The 22,191-nt window shown below is 39.0% G+C and overlaps 2 protein-coding genes across 3 annotated transcripts in view; both read right to left on the bottom strand.

Annotated features, from left to right (window-relative positions):
- Positions 1 to 11,329, bottom strand: part of LOC134227936 (limbic system-associated membrane protein) — a 42,801-nt gene extending 31,472 nt beyond the window's left edge. The window contains exon 1 of the mRNA XM_062709647.1: positions 10,513 to 11,329. The gene's annotated coding sequence lies outside the window, so the exon portion shown is untranslated. The remainder of the gene's footprint in view (positions 1 to 10,512) is intronic.
- Positions 11,330 to 14,505: 3,176 nt separating this feature from the next.
- Positions 14,506 to 21,899, bottom strand: LOC134227934 (uncharacterized). 2 transcript variants are annotated; one of them, XM_062709645.1, is made up of 3 exons: positions 21,614 to 21,899; positions 16,706 to 16,803; positions 14,506 to 16,288 (listed from the first exon to the last, which is right to left on the bottom strand). In XM_062709645.1, exons 2-3 carry the CDS (start codon positions 16,754 to 16,756, stop codon positions 14,651 to 14,653), a joined length of 1,689 nt encoding a protein of 562 aa, XP_062565629.1. In that variant the 5' UTR covers positions 16,757 to 16,803; positions 21,614 to 21,899; the 3' UTR covers positions 14,506 to 14,650. The 2 variants fall into 2 exon arrangements, with proteins under 2 accessions (XP_062565629.1, XP_062565628.1); XM_062709644.1 differs by lacking the exon at positions 21,614 to 21,899 and adding an exon at positions 18,121 to 18,189 and having other exon boundaries at positions 16,706 to 17,205.
- Positions 21,900 to 22,191: the final 292 nt, after the last annotated feature.

Genomic DNA, 22,191 nt, shown 5'->3' with positions numbered 1-22,191 from the left:
TCCATAGCATTTCCAATGCATGTAGTAAATTTTTGAAATCCATTGAAAAATAAACGACCTATTAATGTTACAAATCTTACATGATTTCGTGACGGTCCTCAATTTGGAAATTTTAATTTGTCACCCTGTGCCCGAGTCTTCCCCTTAGACGTAGTTTACGTCAAAAATTTAATGTCGTAATCAAAATATGTTTTCAGACTTTGCTCGGATTGACATCGGGGATCGCCTCTGTCATTGGTACGGAAAGCCTTCTTTCCGCTACCAACGATAATGGTTTGCGACTTATAACCTCTGCTGCTGCTAGAGGGATGGCAATCAGAAGTACCTACTTCGCACGTAAGAATATCCGCAAACACACCTTGCAACATCGGAGTGGAGACCAGGGTTGTAAATATTCGGCAGCACTGGATGAAGGTGATGTTTTGCCTTTCTCGTACAACAAAGTTGTACCAGAAGGCTATAATTTCACTCCAAAAGAGTGTATGTGTGTAGCCCATATTTGTTTTTGTTAAACGCGTTTCATATAGAAGGGCTTGACAGATTCGAGTGCAACTGGTTTCATTCGACGGAGCAAATTTCCTAGTTGGACACTATTGTTTTTGTTTTTTAATAAATCAAGCAGTTTGGATTATATTTTTATTTTTTAATCAACAAAAACACAAATGCACATTGAATCATTAATCATTTTAGCCGTGGCGCAATCCACGGTAACCCACGGTAAGTAATTTTTAAGCAACGTACTAGAATTGCACCAAATCTTTTTACCGCCGAAATGTAGGCAATAAGCACTGCATTTACAACATTAATTCGAATTCAACATATTGAATCGAGAAAGGCATCATCACCACCGGTGAATAAATTTGGGTTTTTTTTATATCATTTTATTATTTGCTTCCTGCTTTGAAATCAACCTCACATTCCCAGATAGGCAGAAAAGTAAACAACAGAACTCACATCACCCACTGCGCCGCCAAGATGAAATTTACCACAGCAAAATGTACACATTCACCCAGTAAATTGAAAAAAAATCACCACGCGTTTAAATCTGAGTGGCCGAACGAAGTCATACGGTAAGGCGCGAACTGAGCAGCCAGTCCGAGCGACTTGTGAGTGGCTGAATGCAAAATTGAATGGTCGGTGTTGGAAATGATTTTTCGGATGCACCCAGTCGCACTCACCACGGCGGCGATGAAGGCGACTACAGATTATACTGAGATCCATGTTTTTCACTGCATTGACTGTGAAATATTTCTACCCTGGTGGAGACACTTGCTCACAGATAGACCACGTGCTGATCGACGGACGACATTTCTCGGGTTTATTGATGTAAAATCTTTAAGAGGTCCGAACATTGACTCGGATCACTATCTTGTAGTTGCAAAAATTCGGGCGCGACTTTCCAGCGTCACGAATTCACGAAACGATGCGAACGATGCGTGTCAATATCCAACGCTTGTCAGCTGACGGAGTTGCTGAGCAGTACCACCAGAAGCTGGACGAGCGGATAGGAGATGCCACCGGATCTGGCGACGTCAACAGATTGTGGGAAAACATCCACGAAGCTGTGACTACAACAGCGCAGGAAGTGTTAGGCACTGCACAGCGACGCCAACGAAATAGTTGGTTTGATGAGGAGTGCCAGCGAGTGACGGACGAGAAAAATGTTTCTCGGAGTCGAATGCTAGTGGCTCGTACCCGTTCCAAAAGAGAGCGGTACAGTGTAGCAAGGGCAGAAGAAAAACCCAAATTTATCCACCAGTGGTGCTTATGCCTTTCTCGATTCAATGTGTTGAATTCGAATTAGTATGGTAAATGCAACGTAAATTGCCTACATTATGGCGGACGGCGGTTAAAAGCTTTGATGCGATTATACCACGCTACTTAAGAATTACTCAACTATGAGAGTAATGGATTGCGTCACGGTTAAGACGATCCCCACCAGTGCGTAAATAAAGCCAAAATAGAAACCTCTATCATGATGCGAACTCGCACCGGTCGTTGGTAAACGGGTTTGGGAAATGTAAACGCAACCTTCGGTGAATAGCGAGTTGGCAAATTTGGCGACCCGCTCCAACCGTTGCCAAACCATCACACGGAAATATAGAGTAACGCATAAATAAAAAATGTGCCGTCTTCTGAAAAATTGTTCGATTATTCATCATCAAAACCATTGTGATGGAAGTCAGTTTAGTTTGGATTTCAACTGATTGGCGGCGCTAGTGCATATAAAATAACCTTAGTTAGATATCTCGAAATCTGGAATTTTTAGAATATTGGCGTCTTCTACAAAGTTGTTCGGGTGGTCAAAACCATCATGACGAAAACAAGTTAAATTTGAAATACAACCGCTTGGCGGCGCTAGTGAATTGGAAATAACCTAAAAGGTTAGATATTTCGATAGTTGAAATCTTAAGAATATTGCCGTCTTCTACAAAGTTGTTCGGATGATTAAACCATCATGACGAAAGCAAGTTTAGTTAATAATACAACCGCTTGGCGACGCTAGTGTATTGGAAATAACTAGCTACCCTATAACCAGAGACCGGCGGAGTGAAAAACTGTCGAAATGGCAACGTATGAAAATGCATGAAATCGTGACAATGATACTGGCAGCACTTGAACTTTTTGCTTGCTTCTTATGGATGCAAAAAGTAAACAAGTCGAAATGGAACCGCTTATGACGGTTTGATTGGAAACAAGATGGCGTCTTCGCCGATCTCTTATTCTAGTATTTCTAGAAATAACCTAATAGGTCAGGTATCTCAAAATATGTAATTTTTAGAATATTGCCGCCTTCTACAAAGTTGTTCGGGTGGTCAAAACCATTATGACCAACGCATGTTTAGATTAAGATATAACCGCTTGGTGGTGCTAGTGTATAAGAAATAACCTTCTAGGTTAGATATTTCGAAAACTGAAATTTTTAGAATATTGCCGTATTCCACAAAGTTGTTCGGGCAAGTTTAGTTTTAAACACAATCGCTTAGCGACGCTAGTGTATAAGAAATAAACTGATAAGTTAAATATCTCAAAATCTGGAACTTTCAGAATATTGCCGTATTCTACAAAGCTACTTGCCATAAGACGAGTTCGTACAATTCCATTTAATTCCACCACCTGGTTGTACCTTCGACAGATACTTATTTCGACTTCTACAGTAAGGCCATCTTCAGTGTCTCGTACTTGACTCGATTCGACTTAACTCGAGCGCCAACGAGTATTGCGGTTTCAAACTAAACTTCTGGTTTGGACTACCCTTTTAAATCTTACATAATAACCAACCTAACAGATAATTCGGATAACTTTGTAGAAGATAGCCACTTTCTAACTCTAACGGATTTAGAAATATTTAACCTCACAGGTTATTACTCATACACTAGCGCCGCTATGCGTATGAATTCCAAACTAAAATAGTCTTTATCATAAATGTTATGGCTACCCGAACAACTTTGTCGAAGACAAAATCTTTCTAAGTCTTATAGATCTCGAGATATCCACCTCACTAAATTATTGCATATAAGCTAGCGCCACCTAGCAGATGTGTGTCTAGCTAATCTGATAATCCCAAAATGCATTACGCACATATTTATATTACAAAAGTTGGAGCGAGTTCTGAAAGATTTGAAAATAAATAATAATTTTTTCCTGATTTTATTTATTTCCGTGTTTGCCTCAATAGCAACCGGATATTCACCACCGGTGCGAAGCATGATTGCACTTCAACAACCTTGATAGAAACAACCGGTGCGAGATCAAATGCATAAATAAAATATAAACGCATTTCGTTCCTATACTAGACACTCATTTGGATACACATCGGTGGGGATCGTCTAAATAAGCCATTTTATGAGACAGATTCGAACAGCTGATCGAAATTTTGAGTGGACGGCTCGGTCTTTGTTTTGGTAAATTTGCATGTAAACCATCATCATTTCGTCATCATCATCATCATTTCATTTCATTTTCGCAAATGTTCCTTGTAAAATGTAAATATTAGGCTATCCATGAGTAGAGGTGTGCGCCGCCGCGCCACGCCGCCGCCGCCGACATTTTTGCATCGGCGCGCCGCCGTTTAAAATTTGTCACGCTGCTGATCTATAATTTTCACGCCGATTCAAATTTGAAGAAGTCCACAAAATTTTCAGTGGAAATTCCGAAGATTCAATGGAACTTCCGTATAATTTTCTGATAAATCTTTACAACTTCACGTTGAAACTGAGAATGTTTCTTGAAGATACCAATGATTTCCATGAAAATTCCATACAATCTCTTATTCAAATTTCGAAAAGCTCTCCGTAAAAACTAAGCAAAACTTCGTGTGAAAAATTGCGAAGGATTTCCCGTTGAAATTAAAAAAAAAATCTCATCGAAATTATTTTTTTGAATGGCAAAGAGTCGTTCGGTAGAAATCTATTTGGCTGAAGGCCGCAAGGCTGAAAGTTGTTCAAACAAAAATACTATTTGGTAGAAGTCTACCCGAGCAAAGCTTGAGAGCAACTCACTTTACTTAATTTGATATCTTTTTGGTCGTTTTAACGGTTAACATAACAAACGTATAGCAGAAAAATTTTACTGTGAATCAAGTAAAAAACTATTGCTGCTGTCGATGAGAGCAAATCGAAAACTAATTTTGATATTGCTTTCCGATAACAAAAAAAGTACACAATAGCGTAATAGTCGAATATGCTCTTTGGTCGAAATGGACATTCGGAATGGACATTATAGAATTACCAAGAGGAGCCCTTATTGAATTTACCAAGGAAAACTGTTTCGAATTTACATGCGAATCTCTTCAGAGTTTTCACGGGAAGTTGTTCCTAATTTCTACAGAAAAATATTCGGAATATCCACGGAAAGTTCTTATTGAGTTTCTGTTGAGTATTCTTTGAAATTTACACAGAAAATTGTGACTGGTGAAAGGGACGCTTTAACGTTGACTTTGTCAATCTAGATTATTTAAGACGGCTAGTTTTTTTTATCCTTAATAAGTGTGATTTTTTCACAGGGAGAAGTTCAGCACTAGACGGCTAGTTTGGCATAGCAAACTTTAAAACAACGGAAATTTTTTTCGGAGTTTTTGGGGATTTTTTTATTACTTCAGAATTTTTTTTCTATTTTCGATAAGAAATTCTTGGGAGATTCCATTGACTGTAAGCGACATACGGGCCAAACTGGTAACTTGGTCGGAAAAGGCGTTTGCTAGTTGATCATCTGCCCTAAATGATCGTTGGCCAAAAATGCCGTTTAGCTGAAATGGTTTTTTTTTTTTGACAGAATGGTCCATTTGGCCAAATATCAATGACACTGAACCTCGGACTGAACGGGTAATATGATTAAAAATGGTCATTCGTTTGGTTAATTAGGCTTTTTGACAATTGACCATTTTACAAAATTCTGTAGCCTTTCTATTTTTGAGTCGATACTAACCCTTAGGCCAAAAGACATCTTGCCAAGTACCATTTAGCAAAACGGAAACTGTAATCAGGTCAAAACTGGTTTGACCGAAAATGTAGTTTGGCTGAAAGCAAAAAGAAAATTTGGCAGGACTTGTAAAAAGTTATTTGCCCTAACAGGTCATTTAGCTAAAAATGACGTTCGGCTGAAAAAGTCGTTTGACCGAATATGGATCATTTGGTCAAAAGTGCCATTTGGCAGAAAAAGCCGTTTGGCCCAAGAATGTCCTTTCTGCAATCTTGCTTCCTTCTTTGAAAAGTGTCGTTCGGCTCAATTGATCATTTTCCCAAAAAGACGATCAGCCGAATAGGTCATTTGACAGAAAATTTCATTTGGCCGGAAGGGTTGTTTTACAGAAAAGACATTTTCGGTCCAAATAACCATTCCTACCGAACAGCATTTTCGGTTAAATAATATATATTCGGTTAAACGATTTTTTCGGCCAAATCAATATTTCGGCTTAATGTCCACTTTGGCTGCATGTTGCTTTCGGTCATATGTACTACATTTTTGGTCAAACCATTTTCGACCTGATAACAGTTTCGGATAAACGTTCTATTCGGCTTAATGGGATTTGGGTAAATGACTTTTAACTTAAAGACCAGTATGCAGTCTGATTTATTAGAACAATTTTTAAAATTTTGTCCAATGTTTCGTTGCTCTTTGTTAAGTATAATGGATGTTCAAAAACTGCAAATTACCCATTCAGTGGGTTTGTGTGTGTGTATCTGTGTATCTTCAATCTAACCCCCACTGTCCGGCAGTGGTATTATGGAAGAAAGCTGTCTTTAATAAAGTCAGCTTTAGCCCGGGAGTTAGAAGGTGCTAGCTCTACTGCAGCTCCAGTGACCCATTTCAGACTGCCTGGTAACTCACGTCCAGTCCGAGGTCACTTTCACTAGCAATAAGCCCCGCCTGTTTATGCTACCATTATCAATTGGATAATGGATCCATAAACAAACTTCCGGATTTTTTTTAATCCAGCGCGCATTTAATTTTGGAATCATATAAACATATATTGAAACAATCTCACCAAAATGATCCAATCACTTCCACGAACAATTTACTTCACTCTTTCAAAGCTATACGGAGTAATTCGATAAATAATGTATAAATAACCATCTATCTCTGGTATTATCACACAGCCACATATATTTCACCAAAAACATCCCCGTATACACAAACGACTTCGCGCACTCAATTAAGAAATACACTTTATTAAAGGTAAATTCCAAACTTCAAAACACTTTTCTAGTACATGCAAAATATATCAAATTACCCATTCAGTGGGTTTGTTCAAAAATTACGTCACGCGAAAAACGTTGTTTTTGAGAAGCCCCCCCTCTCGTAACAATCTGTAACAATTTTCAGAACTAACGTATGCGTAACGGGTAACAAACATTTTCTGGAGAAAAAAATTGTAGGATTTAAAACACGTTACAATAAATTATTATGCATTAGTATAGTTTATGTTATTTGAAAGAAAATAAACAATTTTCAACATTTTAATTTTTTTTCTCTATGCAATAAGGGTTTGTTCAAATATATATATATATATATATATATATATATATATATATATATATATATAACCACCGTATAACCTGTAGGCCCAAACAATATTTTCGGCTGAATGACCCTTTCTGCCGAACGACCATTTCGGCCAAACGGCATTTTCGGTCTGATGACATATTCGACCAAACGACCTGTTAGGGCAAACATCTTTTTCGGCCAATATACCAGTTCAGCTGTACACACTTTTTTTTACCGGAACTTTCCGTGAATTTCCCAAAAAAAAAATTTCCCATACAATTTTTCCTGAAAATTATGAAGTTTTCCATATTATGGGGAAATTCGAAACAATTTTATATGGAAATTCCAATTATTTCTCGACACTTCTAAGTAGTTCCCATGGAAAATCCGAAAATAATTTCCAAATTTTGGAAAAACTTATAGAATTTTCTAAAGAAGTTCATTAGATTTTTCATGCGAAATTCAAAAGATTCTTCCTTTAATGTCTTGAAAATATCCCAAAAAAATGCAAGAAAAAAATTTAAGAAACGTAATAAAAAATCGCCACGCCGTTTCACGCCGCCGCCGCCGGCTTAAATGGCTTTCGGCGTGACGCCGAAAACGCCGCCGCCGCCGACCACAATTCTGACAAACGCCGCCGCCGACGAATATCGGACCGGCGCACACCTCTATCCATGAGGACATTCAGCGATGGGACTGACAATCGAAATCAAAACAAAGTGTGTATGCAGTTGAACGGAACTCACTTCTGGTGTAAACCGCGCTTAACAATTTCTTTTGAATTGTTCTGTCAGTCCGGTCAGAATCTGTCAAAAAATCAAGGTAAACAAAAATCGTCAGCTGTTCGCAGCTGTCTTATGGATTGCCTTATTAGTATTTGGTCTCCTGTCATTTGAGCTTTTTATAAAATGGCTTATTGATTAATGACTTAAGGTGCACCTCCCACTTAAGGTAAAGCTGGTAAAGCACTCCCTGACTTAAGGTAAAGCTCCCATAAGCGTTTGTGCAACAAACAACCGATTAGTCGGATACAAAGAAGACCGATGCAACCGACGAAAACCGACTAAGTCGGGGGAAAAGTCGGTGGGATGTTTTATGGGGAATCAAGCCATGTGGTGAATTTCAAATTCACCACACGGTTTTCTACTCATATTATCAAAAGTTCAAATCCAGGGTAATAATGTTTGTACAATGCTGAAATTAAAGTCGATTGCTTAGCATGAGTAATCAAAAGAACTACTGATGTTTCATCCCCATGGGCGTTGTTGTTCTCTCAATTCGTGCGCTTGAAAATCATTAGAAAAAGCACGTGGTTTCCAAGATGGCCGAATTGTGGCTTTGTTGTATAACCACCTTAAAGTGTGCATATAAACAGCGTATTTGTTAAAAGAAAAATAGAAATATTATTCAAACCGAATGAGTTATTAACAAACAGAAACAATAGTGTCCAACTAGGAAAGTTTGTCCGTCGAATGAAACTAGTTGCACTCGAATCGGTCAAGTCCTTCTATATGAAACGTGTTTAACATTATAAAATTCCCGGTGCTACACACATCCACACACACAGACGTACATTTACTCAGTTTTTCGAGCTGAGTCGATTGGTATATAACACTATGGGTCTCCGAGCCTTCTATCAAAATTCGGCTTTTGGAGTGAAATTATAGCCTTCTGGTACAATTTTGTTGTACGAGAAAGGCAAAAAGGCAACACGAAGAGAGTGTGGCGCGCGGCATAAGACTGCGCCAGTGCCCGCCATGTGCAATGACCGAGAGGGGAATTTGCTGACCGACAAGACTAGGGTGGCAGCCAGGTGGAAGGAGCACTTCGATGATTTGTTGAACGGTGAAAATGAAGGTGTATTAAGGAGCAGGATGGACATAGTCGGCGACGGTCAAGCTGTGGAACCATCAACGCTGGACGAGGTAAAGAAGTCTATAAACGAGCTGAAAAACAGTAAAGCTGCTGGGAAGAACGAGATCCCGGTCGAGCTTCTCAAACATGGAAGCAAGCATCAATCAATCTACCACATTATCCAGAAAATATGGGTGGATGAAGAACTGCCTGCCGGTTGGTTGGATGGCCTCATATGCCCAATCTATAAGAAAGGGCACAAACTAGAATGTGCCAATTACAGTGGGATCACCCTTCTGAACTCGGTGTACACAATCCTGTCGCGCAGCCTGTTTAACAGACTGAGTCGTGAGGGCCGATCAACGACGGATCAAATGTTTAGCCTGCGGATGATCCTCGATAAAATCCGGGAGTACAACTTGCAGACTCACCATCTGTTCATTGATTTCAAAGCAGCGTACGATTCAGTGAAAAGAAATGAACTGTGGCAGATTATGTCCGAACATGGTTTTCCGACGAAACTGATCAGACTGATACGTGCAACGCTGGATGGCTCGAAATCAAGTATTTGGATTGCAGACGAAGCGTCAAGAGAGAGACGTCAAGACCTTAGACGGATTGAAGCAGGATGATGCACTTTCGAATTTATTGTTCAACATTTCAAGGCGCTGTTAGGAGATCTGGCGTGCAGAGGAATGGCACTATCATCACTGGGTCGCATATGCTCCTGGGCTTTGCGGACGATATCAACCTATTTTAATTTGTTCTATACAAAACTCTGATTCTGCCTGTGGCCCTTTATAGGCATAGAGCATGGACGTTAAAAGAGGCGGACCGGAGAGCTTTCGGGGTTTTCGAGCGAAAAGTTCAGCGTACAATACTCGGAGGGAAACTAGAAAATGGTTTGTGGCGCAGACGCATGAATTATGTGCTGTATCAAGTAAACAAAGAAGAAAATATTGTGAATCGTATAAAATACGGCAGACTTCAGTGGGCTGGTCACTTAGTGCGAATATCGGAAGAAAGAATATCGAAAACAATATTCAACAGAGAACCAGATAGAGGCCGGCGACTGCGTGGAAGACCACGAACACGCTGGCTGCACGCGATGGATTCGGACCTGGGGAACCTAAACGTTCGAGGAAACTGGAGGAACATCGCCCAAGACCGACAATTATGGAGCTCTACAATACAACCAAGTATCCAGGTAGGTTTATTTTGAACGAATTTGTGAAGCAAGGAAGTTGTTTTTTTACAAACGTGAAGGATCTAATCTTGTTTGATATGGAGTGAATCGAGCTTTTTGGATTTTGGGACATTACGTTTAACTCAGAAGAGTTTGTAAACCAACATAAAATCCAAGTTCATAAACGTGTTCAGCGAAGATTTTGGATGATGCACCAAAAAGATAGTATCGTTAACAGTTAAGCCATGTACTAAAACCGTTTTTCGTCCAAAGCGTTCTGTTCCGCATGTGTCAACCGAAAAGTCGAACTGGAACATTTACAAAGTTTAGAACTTTATTTTATTCTAATAGTAACATTTACTCAATTTTTGGGTTCGTCCTATTATCAACAAAAATGACTCGGATTCGATGCAAATTAGTCAAATATGTATAAAAGTTGAACTGTAACTGTAGCTTTTTAACTTATTTTTGGTTTTTACACTCACCTGTTATATAAAATCAATTGAATTAATGATCGAGCGTAATCTGGATCTTCCTTTGGACACTTTCACGGAATCACTGACTCTCCACTATTTTCCAGATTTCGGGTTCTCTTTTTTCTATTTTATTATCGTCGGAAGGAAGTCAAGTTTCGTAATTAATCACCAGAACCACCAGCTTCACATGCAATTATTCTCTTTTGACACGCTAGCTTTTTTGTCACATTTTTGTCATTCTTTGCTTCTCCGATTGTCGCCTAGTTGGTTTCGGCAATTATACGGGTTCACTTAACCAAAATCACGCAACCGATTAATCCCCGTTCTTTTTCTCTTTTCATTCGAACTTTGTCACATGTACCTACTTTTTTGTTCGTTGCACTCCCTTTAGAATTTTCCCGCCCTCGGAAAGGCACGTCCCAGACCTGCTAGAGAACCATCTCCCGATGCATTGTTGGCGCATGTGATGATGGTACACGTGCTTTCTTCCAACGAGCTGCGGTTGCTCTTTGACCGCCGATGCTGCTGGAGTTTGGTCGGTGGTAATTGTTCTGGACAGACCAGCAGCATAAATCACACGGGTCTATTCTTTCAAACCAAACAAGAGCACCGAAGTACGCGCTAAGCTGAGCTGCACTTGGGAACTGAACCCGATTGCTACGCGTGTGTTGACGACTCGATCTCCGGATGGATACTGGCCGGCTACAGTTTCGATTCATCTTCGTCAACCCTGCTTATACTGCTTGGACAACGAATGGCTCAATTTTAGAAAGAGAGTCAATCGAGCCCGGGTCAGACGATCATCCGTCATCGCTGGTCATCATCAGCGGCGCCGCACCGTGGGGCACTATAACGACTAATAACCAAGTGCTAAAGCTGGACACTATTCTTTTGATCAAGAACTCGGACAATTGCTCTACAATGGAATAACATAAAGTGGGGATATGAGCTGTGAAAGGAGAATTCACGCGGATGCACATTTTATGAGCCGTGATCGAACGCTGACGAATTGTTAAACGGGTGTTGCATGTGTGAATCGTTTTCTATTTTGGTAAGTAGGTATGCTTTAATTTATTCTAAAATTGCAAATCTAAGCTTAATTGATTATTTAAATCCTTACGGAGGATTTAAAATGAATGAAATATGTTAGCATGGAATACGTATACAGGCATACCTCGATAGTACGTACACAAAAAAAATGTTTTCTCGTTCAATTTTCTGTACGATTTTAGTTGAAGTTTAAATATGTTTTGATCATAGCATGGGGTCCTTCATGTGCTACGTAACGAATTTAGTAGCAAAACTTTTAAAAGCAGCGTGTCATAAAAGTTTGACAGTGTTATGTAACACAAACAGCTGATTAAATATTCAGTATTTACGGTAAGTTTAGTTTTAATATATCCACTTGTCGTTGACAAAAAATTTCTTGAGAAAAAAAATTAGCAGCGTTAATGAAATCAGGATAAATTTATTTGGTAGATTAGTTATTTTTATTTTATCTATTTAGTTTTTTTTCAGTTACTTATTTATTTAATATACAGGCCGGATTCGATTATCCGGAGTGTTAAAAAAAATTTCACTCCGGTTAACCGAATCCTCCGGATAATCGAGCCATTTTTTGATGTCACTAAAAATTTAACTTTTGCTCAAATAATCTTTATTCTAGTTATATAAAATCTAACAAAATATCCCGTTGGGCCGTTAATGGGTTCTGACTACCGTTAGAAGACAGCGCCGATTCGCGTTTTTCATAATTTTGGTCGGCGAAGGCTTGGCGATTTATTTATTACGTTCGTAACGTAAAGTTTTTTTTTCATGATATTTTAAAGACATTAATGGAAGAATCTTTTTTTTGCCGTAAGAATTTAATGAACTGTCCCAGGAGATTCTTCCAAGTTTTTCGAATTTTCTACAGGAAATGCTCTAAAATTTTCCCCGGAATTTCTTCGAAATTTTCACGGGATATTGTTCTCCGACTTTTTTTTCTCATCGAGAATTTTCCGCAGTTTCCACTAAACAGAATTTCCTTGTGATTTTTTTTAAGTTTCACAAAAACTGTTTCCAAAGGAATTTCAACTGGATTTTTTCGGAATTTCTTTGGATTTCTACGTGAAATTTTTTATGTTGTCCATTAGTATTTCTTCGGGAATTCTACGAGAAAATGTTCACAAGATAGGTCGTTTGATTGAAAATCATTCGGCGGAAAGTCATTTGACCGAATATCACTTGGCCGAATAATACGTTAAGCCGAAAGCTATCTAGCCGAATTTCACTTGTTCGATACGGTTATTATGTGGAAAACGGTTTAACGGTACGAGCAAACTAGTCATTTGGGTGAAAAAACCTTATGCTCTAACAGGTCGTTTGGTCGAATTTTCCATTTGATTCCATTTGACCGAAAAGAAAGTTTAGCAGGAAGGGCAATTTGGCCGAAAATGTTATTCGATTGATCGGATTATATGGCGAAAAACGTCGACGTTCGGCCAAACGCCATTTTAAACGAATGAGCTGTCGGAGTAAACGTCTTTTTCGGACAAATTATCAGTTCGGCCGTATGATCTTCACCCGTACGTCGCTTTCAGCCAAATGATATTTTTGGCCAAACCGTTTTAGACCTTATGTCACCTCGTCCGGCCAAGCAGCATTTTCGGTCAAACGTTTTTTTTTTGGCAGCTCGGGCAAACAACACTTTCGGCCATATGTTCATTTCGGTCAAATGGCCTTTTTATGTCAAACGACCATCTAGGCCTTTTTGGCTAAATGGCCTATTCGATTAAATAACTTTTCAGCATAAAGACCTGTTCGGCCGAACGACATTATCGGCCTATCGGTCTATTTCGGCCAAATGCCAGTCGAGTTTCAGATTAATGACATATTCGGCCAAACAATAAACGGCCCTTCCCCGTCAAAACATTTGATTTCAACGTGAAATTCTGTGGATTTCAACAAGAAATCCATGGAAATTTCCGCAGGTATTTTTTTGATTCCCAAAGACAAAAATGCGTAATGGCGGACAATTTTAATCAAAGTTTTGTTAATTGTGAATTTTTTTTATTTCAAAACTTGTACATAATTTGCATGGCGATCAATAAAATAAAAAGGTGAATTGATTCCTGCCCTCCACAACGAGTACAGTAGTTGAATTGCTGTGAGACAAAAGATTAAAAAGGACTATATGTCGAATGCACAAAGTTAAAAATTATTCTAGGCAATCTACCTGATCGAAACAAAAGGACTGAGGACTCCCTTCAAGACGCCTGAAAACCTCCTTTCACGAGGTTAGGAATCCTCATTTCAAGAGGTTCGGGAGCCTACTTTCAAGTGGCTCAGAAGCCTTCTTTTTAGCTTTTTTCATTACATTTTCTTACTTTTATCTTTTCTCCTTCTTTTTAAAAGACTCGAAAGGCTCTTTTCACGAAGCCCGGATCACTTCTTTCAAGAGGCTCGTAAGCCCTTTTTAAGCTTTTTTCATTAAATTTTCTTCATTTTTAATTTCTCCTTCTTTTAAAAGGCTTGGAAGGCTCTTCAGAAGGGTCGGAAGGCTCCTTTGAAGAGGCTCGAAGGCCTCCTTTTAAGAGGCTAGGAAGCCTCTTTTCAAGTGGCTCGGAAGCCTTCTGTTAAGAAAAGCACTGAATTCGTGAACCTGCAAAAATACACCGTGATTTAAATCATGGATCCGGGAACACCAGTCACGTTTTCCAGAACGTTCCAGAAAACGTGACTGTTGTTCCCGAATCCGTGGCTGTTGTTCCCGAAAAAATACACCGTGAATTTTTTTTTTTTTAATTCTTTATTTGGGTGATTTTTAAGTAAGGTACAAAGTTCATCACTTACACCGTGAAATTGTTAGTTAACGAATTCATGAACGTTTTGCGTGCATTACATGAGTATGTAAGTTATATTATCTATCTAGCCAAAAGGCTTTTTAAAAAATTAAACTATTAAAGGAGTTCGAAAAACAGAACTTCACGGACCAACGATTACGAACAGAATGAAATTTTATTGTACATTGGAACTTACGAGTACCCTATTTCTGCTGATTAATAATTTATTGCCCTAGCTGTCGTCAACGTCGTGATTCCTGCTGATTGGGCATCCTACTTCTGGACTGCTGATATGGGAAACGATGGTGTCGGGTTAACGTCGGTTAAGGTGCACATGTGTTGTTGTTGATGTTGCTGTTGGTATCGGCGGCTGACGGCAATGCATTGACGGTGCCCAGTGCAAGGGCTATTTGTTGTTGTTGTTGTTGTATAATTTGCAGCTTATTGCGTAGTAGCTCGGTGGAAGGATTATCGTGGTTCGATGGGTGTTCGATAACTTCTCCCTCCCCAAGTGAGGATCGTCTCGGTCCTTTGAGTTGAACTCGACATCTGGTCTTGGCTATAATGAAAATTATGATTGAGATGATGATGTAGATGCTGGAAAGTCCTCCGGTTAAAGTCCAAAATTTTAATTTCAAGCTATATTGCTCCAAATAAACGTGTTGTAGCTTGTCTCGGGTCTCGAGAGTTTCGTTGCTGAGTGTGAATATATCCAAATGTTGATGGTAATTCCAGCTAGTTTTTATGTTGTGTAATGCTCCATAGATTACAGTAGCCTCCTGAATGATTTCGTTGTTCCGAAATGAATGGTTGTTGAACGTGATAGAGCAGTTTCCAAATGATATTAGAAAATTTCCTTCTAATGTACGATCATCTGGTCCACAGTTACTACTAAGAGTGTGGTTTTTTGCATTCTGGACCAAAAGTGTATTCTCCGTTACAAGTAATTGAGATGTCCTATTATAAAACGTGGAATTGCATATCGATTGTTTCCCAAATACTAGGGGATAGATACAAGTATCGTGCATTTCCTTTAGGTATTTCGCCTTTTGAACGAATTCAAAGGGTTCACTTGTGGTATATAGAGAATTTTCACTTTTCACGACATATTCCGGATAATCATAAATAATTTGGTTCTTGTGTACTATTGGGTGGATTCGAATCACAGAAGATGTTACGTTATCTAACTGTGGCACGTGAAGGATGTATAGGAGGGTGTGTTGAGTTGCGGCGAACTTAGGGGTGACATGTTGTAGGGCCTCATCTGGAACATCTATGTTCACTCCTTGATTTTGTAGAAGCGATTTTATGAACGAAATCTCTTGAATAGAAAGTACTCTGTTGGCGATTGTAGCTGTTTTTGATAGGATGATGGCGTCTTGTATGTCTTCTAGGAGTTTGTTGATGATATCAATATTTATTATTGTAATGATAGCCGAGATCTCATTTGCTAGCTCGTTCGTTTTCATGCTGTTGATAATTTTGTTAATGCTGCTGGTCAGCTCCGAAATTCTTGCATTGATGCGGTTATTTATATTAACTTGCTGATTATTCTGGGTTATTAACTCATTCATTGTAGAATTGATGATATGAAGATCTTGTGCATCTGGTGATCCGGCCAGCCATTTCCAACCACTTCCCAACGAATCCCATCTTTTTGCTCTATGATGTTCTGATGGTTTTATTTGAAGAAAGTTGTTGTACAATGCTTTTATCTTGTGTTTGACTATGCCTCCTAAAGGGTTTCTGCTATCTACTCTTGTATAAAAGGATGAAGTCAAGTAATCGATAGATTCTTGTATCGTTGTTAGATTAATGGGGTGTACAATTTTTAAATTTCCAGTTTGAATTTTACAATTTCCATATTTTAAAAATAAAATGGGGTCTTCGTTGAGGTTTCTCAGGGAAAGTTTGGATGGTTCAATCAATAAGGGAAGTGTGATGAGTATCAGGAAGGGTGCCTAAAAGTGGAATTTCATAGTTTGCTAGTTTCTAGTCTGATCTAAATCAATTCGCTACGTGTTCTGTTGATTATCTGTTTCAGTTTTCGAATTCTTTGACTACCATATCTATAATAAGTATTAGGTTTTGTCTGACGTTTCCTATCATTTTAATTGCAAATACTACGTATTTTATGTATTTTTTATACGACAAGGGAAGATTCATCTGAGAATCAATTGTAATAGGTAGAGTTACGTAGTTCGTAATGGTATCTGTATAATATTTACGTTAGATAACATCGATTCAGTGGGGATTTACAATAATAAAGAGGTATTGCTCTGTCATCGAGAGCTAGTTCGGGACAGACATATAGGATTTAGGTGAGGATCTAGGATAACGGAAGGGAATGATTCGTAGGCAGGGAATATTTTACTTACTCTCCAAGCGTGGCTTGCAGGAGTTGGAATGCTTTGTTGCAGGGGTATCATATTCCTTTAGGCTTCTGTGTGAGCGCTGTACTTCGTGCAAGAGTGTCCTAAAATTTTGAAATCATGAGTATGGTATTTGAATTCATGTATTGGAATGTTAATGTATAATCCTCCAGGGGTTCATAGGGTTTTCATGCTTTTCGCAAGCTGTCCATTCCTAGGGTGGAGAAAGAAAAGATTAATATCCTAATATGGATTGATTAGTTAAGAATTAATACATTTCATCATTTCCTGATTCTTTTCAACCTTGTTTTATGGAGTTTCCGATTTAACCGGTCGCGATAAGTCATTTGGTTATCCTGATCTACTATTGTAGAGTTAAATTTTTCCAATCTTTTAGATTTGACTCCTTGTCTTTCGTTAAACACTACTTGACCAGGTTCTAATATTGGTGCGTTTTCACGTGAAGAGTTCCTTTGTAAATTTTGTTTTTTCTGCGTCTCTGAAATCTTCAACATTACTTCATCATAAATTTTATCACGGGCTTCGAGTAATAGGGCAGGTCTAGGGTCGTTCTTGGCCATCTTTAATGCCATAAAATACCTCTCGTGGTTTCATTCCGGTTGCCGAGTGAATGGTGTTATTGTAAAGTGTGTTTGAAATGAGGAACATTTCTTTTGGTGAGATGTTTGGGAACTTATGTTTATTGCAACGAAATATTTCTGCAATTGTCGAATGATATCGCTCGACAATCCCGTTTGTTTCGCTACGATTGCAGGGGGTAAAGTATTGTTGTACGTTCAAATTGTCCAGTAATCCTCTCACTTCAATAGACTTTAATGAAGGTTCATTGTCTGACACCATCAACTTAGGAGTACCGAATAAGGAAAAATATTTCAAAATAGCTTTTCTTATGTCTGGGATAGATCTTGATTTGATCGGTAAAAGGACACCGAATCTGGTTAATTTGTCAACAACAGACAGAAACATGTAAGGTTGAGAGATAAATATATCAACATGGATGATATCTAAAGGTTTGTGAGGGATCGGGGTTTCTCCATGTTTGATTTTGTAAGGTTTCCTTTCGTACTTCATCTTATTACAGGTAGGGCATAAGATGACGTATGTACGGATTTTCCTTTTCATATTTGGAAAATACCACCTTCTAAAAATTTGTTCTTTGTTTTCAAGGATTCCTCTGTGAGCAGTCTCATGAGTTTCCTCTATTACTTGATTTTGATCGAGATCAGTGGTGAGGTCGATCAATATTTTCTGAGAGATTAATACTTTAAAGGTTTTACAACGACTGAAGTGGTTTTTATATACCGTTTGTATCGATGGTATGACGTTTTCTGGACAGAGGATACAATTGAGTTTACCGGGACGCATGTAATCTCGAAATATTCGGAATAATGTTGCCATACCAAAGTTAATTTTTGTTATAGTTCTTCTGTACATTTTTGGAAAGATTTCCTCATAAACTTCGGAGTCTTCCGCGCCAACTTTCAAAATTATTTGGTTGTGAAACACGTTTATGGGTTTCTCAGTACATTTAACAGTCGTCAGTATCAGCGGAGTGAACAGAACTATCATCTGTTGATTGTTCCTCTTCGTTGACATTGATTTCATGGGACGTTTCGTTAGGTATCCTGGATAAGGCATCAGCTACTACGTTCTGTTTCCCTGGGCGATGCTTTATCTCGAAGTCATATTCTAGAAGTTTCAGCCTCCATTTTACCAATCTGGTGTTTGGAGTTTTTAAGTTTAAGGCATAAGTAAGGGGTTGATGATCAGTGTAAAGGGTGAATTTCCTTCCAAATAGGTAGAGTCGGAAGTACTGTGTAGCCCATACAATGGCTAAAAGTTCTTTCTCTATGGCTGAGTAATTTTCCTCCGTTTTGGTTAGCGTTCTAGAGGCAAAGGCAACGGGTCTATCTTTTCCCACTTGGCCTTGTGATAAGACTGTACCAAGAGCAAAATTACTCGCATCTGTGGTTAAGATAAATGGTTTATCCATGTCTGGATACTGGAGGACATCACTTTGTGTAAGCAAGTCCTTACATTCTTCAAACGTTTTTACGAATAATGGAGTATGTTCCACTACTTCGCCTTTGCGTAACTGAGCCGTTAATGGCTTAGTGATTTTAGCAAAGTCTAGAATAAATCTACGATAGTACCCTAGGATTCCAAGAAATCCTTTGAGTTCCTTCTGAGTTTTCGGAAGCGGCCAGTTTCGAATGGCTACTATCTTGTCAGGGTTTGGTTTTACACCCTCGGCAGTGACAATGTGACCTAAGAAGGCAACTTCCTTTTTAAGGAATTCACATTTGTCTAACTGTAATTTTAGGTTCACTTCTTCTAATGCTCGTAATATTTTTCCCAAGTTTTCTAAGTGTTCCTGTAGGGAAGTAGAATAGACAATGATATCGTCCATATAGATGAGACAACATTTGCCTATGAACTTTCGGAGCACATGGTCCATAACGCGTTGGAAGGTAGCCGGCGCGTTTTTGAGACCGAATGGCATACGTAAATATTCGTATAGGCCATGATCTACTTGGAAAGCTGTTTTCTGTACGTCTCTCGAATCCACCTCGATTTGATGGAAGCCGGAGGCCAAATCCAGCGTACTGAAATACTGGCATTTACCCAGCTTGTCTAATATCTCGGTGATATTAGGTAGAGGGTATTTATCGTCTACAGTTTTGCTGTTCAGTTTTCGGTAGTCAACTACGAGGCGCCACTTTCGCTTGCCTGAGGCATCTAATTTTTTAGGTACAATCCATATGGGCGACGCCCATGGGGAAGTACTGGGCCTGATTATACCTTGGGCTAGCAATTTAGAAATTTGTGTTTGGACTTCCTCTTTATGAACAAACGGGTATCTGTAACTTTTAGTGTAAATTGGCAATTCATCGCTTGTATTAATACGATGTTTAACAACATTAGTAAAGGAAAGATCATCTCCATCCCTGTAGAAAGCTGTGGGGTAGCTTCGGAGTAATTGGAAAAGTTTAGATCGTTCTTCAGTATTGAGATGGTCAGAACGAACCTCACTTACAATGTCTCGTGTATAAACAGTATTGTGGGGGTTCGAAGGGAACTTTACTTCCTCAAAATTGTTAATATCCATGATGAGTTGTTCGTAATTAATAGTCTCAATGATAGGAGCTTGTTGAGTACTAACGAAAAGAAGGCTAGCTTTATTATTACGAACGCTGTAAAGTCCTGAAGGGATGAACACATTGGGAGAAATTTGCATATCATTTTCCAAATAAAAGTCTCCAGAGCAAATGGATGACTCGATTCGATTTCCTTAATGGTATGGATGGAATCATGAAAGTTTAATTCCACGGTGTCGGGATATTTTTTCATTAGGGGAATCGTTTTGCCATTTATAATGAGACTATTGGAATTTGTATCGATGATACATCCAAGTTTGTGGAGTGTTTGATAACCAATCAAACCGTCAAAAAATGTATGGAATTTAAATAAGTTAAATTTTTGACAAGGGACGTCAACGTTGTATTGCATGAAGGGGTTTAAAATAGTGAATTGATTAATCTTGCAAGAACCATTAATGTTCTTGACTAAGTGCTTTGCACCAAACTGTATCAATTCTGCGGGAACGACTTGTGGGGAAATATAGTTTTGGTTTGCTCCTGTGTCAATTAAAAATCTGAGTGGAGCATATGAGCCTAACTTTACTTCTAAATACGGCAGAAAACTCAATCCATTTCCTGTTGTTCCATCTCCTGATGAAAATTTAGGTTTTCTTCTCCGTTATCGCCTTCCTCTACAACATTTTCCTCGACGACATCGGAAGGTTCCGCGTATTCATTATGAACATTAATTTGGTGGAATCTTCTCACATTCGAACCAGAGGATGCTTCTTGTTTGATGGCAAGTGGTGAGCCTTGTTGGGGATTTCGGTTGCTATTGGGATTAAAACGATTATCTTGGAAAAGTGGGCGTGAGAAGTTGTTATTGATAGGAGGTGCTGGTTTGAAATTATTATTGGGAGGACCGGATGGTCTATTTTGGTAAGGATTTGAATTATTGAATGGTCGATGGTTGTTAGGGTAATAGGACTGTTTTAGTGGAGGGTTTTGAATTCTAGGCTCATTGACTTTAGCTAAATGTTTAAGTTTTTCTCGCTTTCTTTCGGCTGCGTTGGATTGCTCCAGCGCATGTTGGTATGCTGACAACAAACTGTTAGGTCGGCTAGTTCGAGTCAAAGAGTAAATGGGTTCATGTAACCCGTCTATGTACGCGTTCATAATCATTGCTTCGTAGGAAGCCACAATTGCTTTCGCGCATGGTTGGAGGTTCGGATCCAAATTAATTTTAGCATTGAGGTCCGAAAGGATCTCAGAACATTGCTCATAAAATTGTTCAACACTTGAGCTTCCTTGTTTCACATACGGGATCTTACTAATTATGGTTGCAAGATCACGTTTATCACCAAACCGATCAATAAGTTGGGATTTAATGTGATCCCAATCACATTTTGTTTGATTATTTATCAAAATTTCACTTGCTTTTCCTGTAATCTTATCCCTGATTACTGAGGACCAAATATTTACTGCGGCATCTCTGTCGTCTGCGGGGACGCGCGCTTTAGCGAAATCTAACTTTTGCTGCACGGAATTAATCCAAGCAGGCAATCCTTTGGCATCACCGTCATATCCCGGTATCAACTTTATGATATCAGGGATGCGTGTTATGTCAAAGGTTGTAGCTTGCTGCGGACTGGTACTAGGTCCAGCCGGAATGTTTAATAACCTTTCTATTTGAATTCTTTGTTGCTCCAGTCGATGCTGGAGTTCCTCTACCTGATGTTCTAAGTTTTGACTTTTGGCCATCTTAGACCTCAGTAACATACACTTTCACTTATATAAAATAAAATTGACTTACGTTTAATTTGCCGATGTTCCCTCGGCTGATTCTGTCCAGTTGAATCCTGTGTAGTTCCTAAACGCTTGGTAGTCTCCGTGGGGTGTCCTCGATCCGTCGATAATCCGTCGATGGTGTCCTAGATGCCACAATTTCACTTTGTTTCACTTTCGGCTGGAACACACAACACACGCGGAGCAAAAACCGAAGCGCTTATCCGTACGACTGCGCCAGTTATATTATCTATCTAGCCAAAAGGCTTTTTAAAAAATTAAACTATTAAAGGAGTTCGAAAAACAGAACTTCACGGACCAACGATTACGAACAGAATGAAATTTTATTGTACATTGGAACTTACGAGTACCCTATTTCTGCTGATTAATAATTTATTGCCCTAGCTGTCGTCAACGTCGTGATTCCTGCTGATTGGGCATCCTACTTCTGGACTGCTGATATGGGAAACGATGGTGTCGGGTTAACGTCGGTTAAGGTGCACATGTGTTGTTGTTGATGTTGCTGTTGGTATCGGCGGCTGACGGCAATGCATTGACGGTGCCCAGTGCAAGGGCTATTTGTTGTTGTTGTTGTTGTATAATTTG

The sequence above is a fragment of the Armigeres subalbatus genome, chromosome 3 (assembly GCF_024139115.2).
Source record: "Armigeres subalbatus isolate Guangzhou_Male chromosome 3, GZ_Asu_2, whole genome shotgun sequence".
In the NCBI taxonomy this organism is placed as follows: Eukaryota; Metazoa; Arthropoda; class Insecta; order Diptera; family Culicidae; genus Armigeres; species Armigeres subalbatus.
Note: the sequence above shows the minus strand (reverse complement) of the source record. Positions and strands in the feature narration are given on the sequence as shown.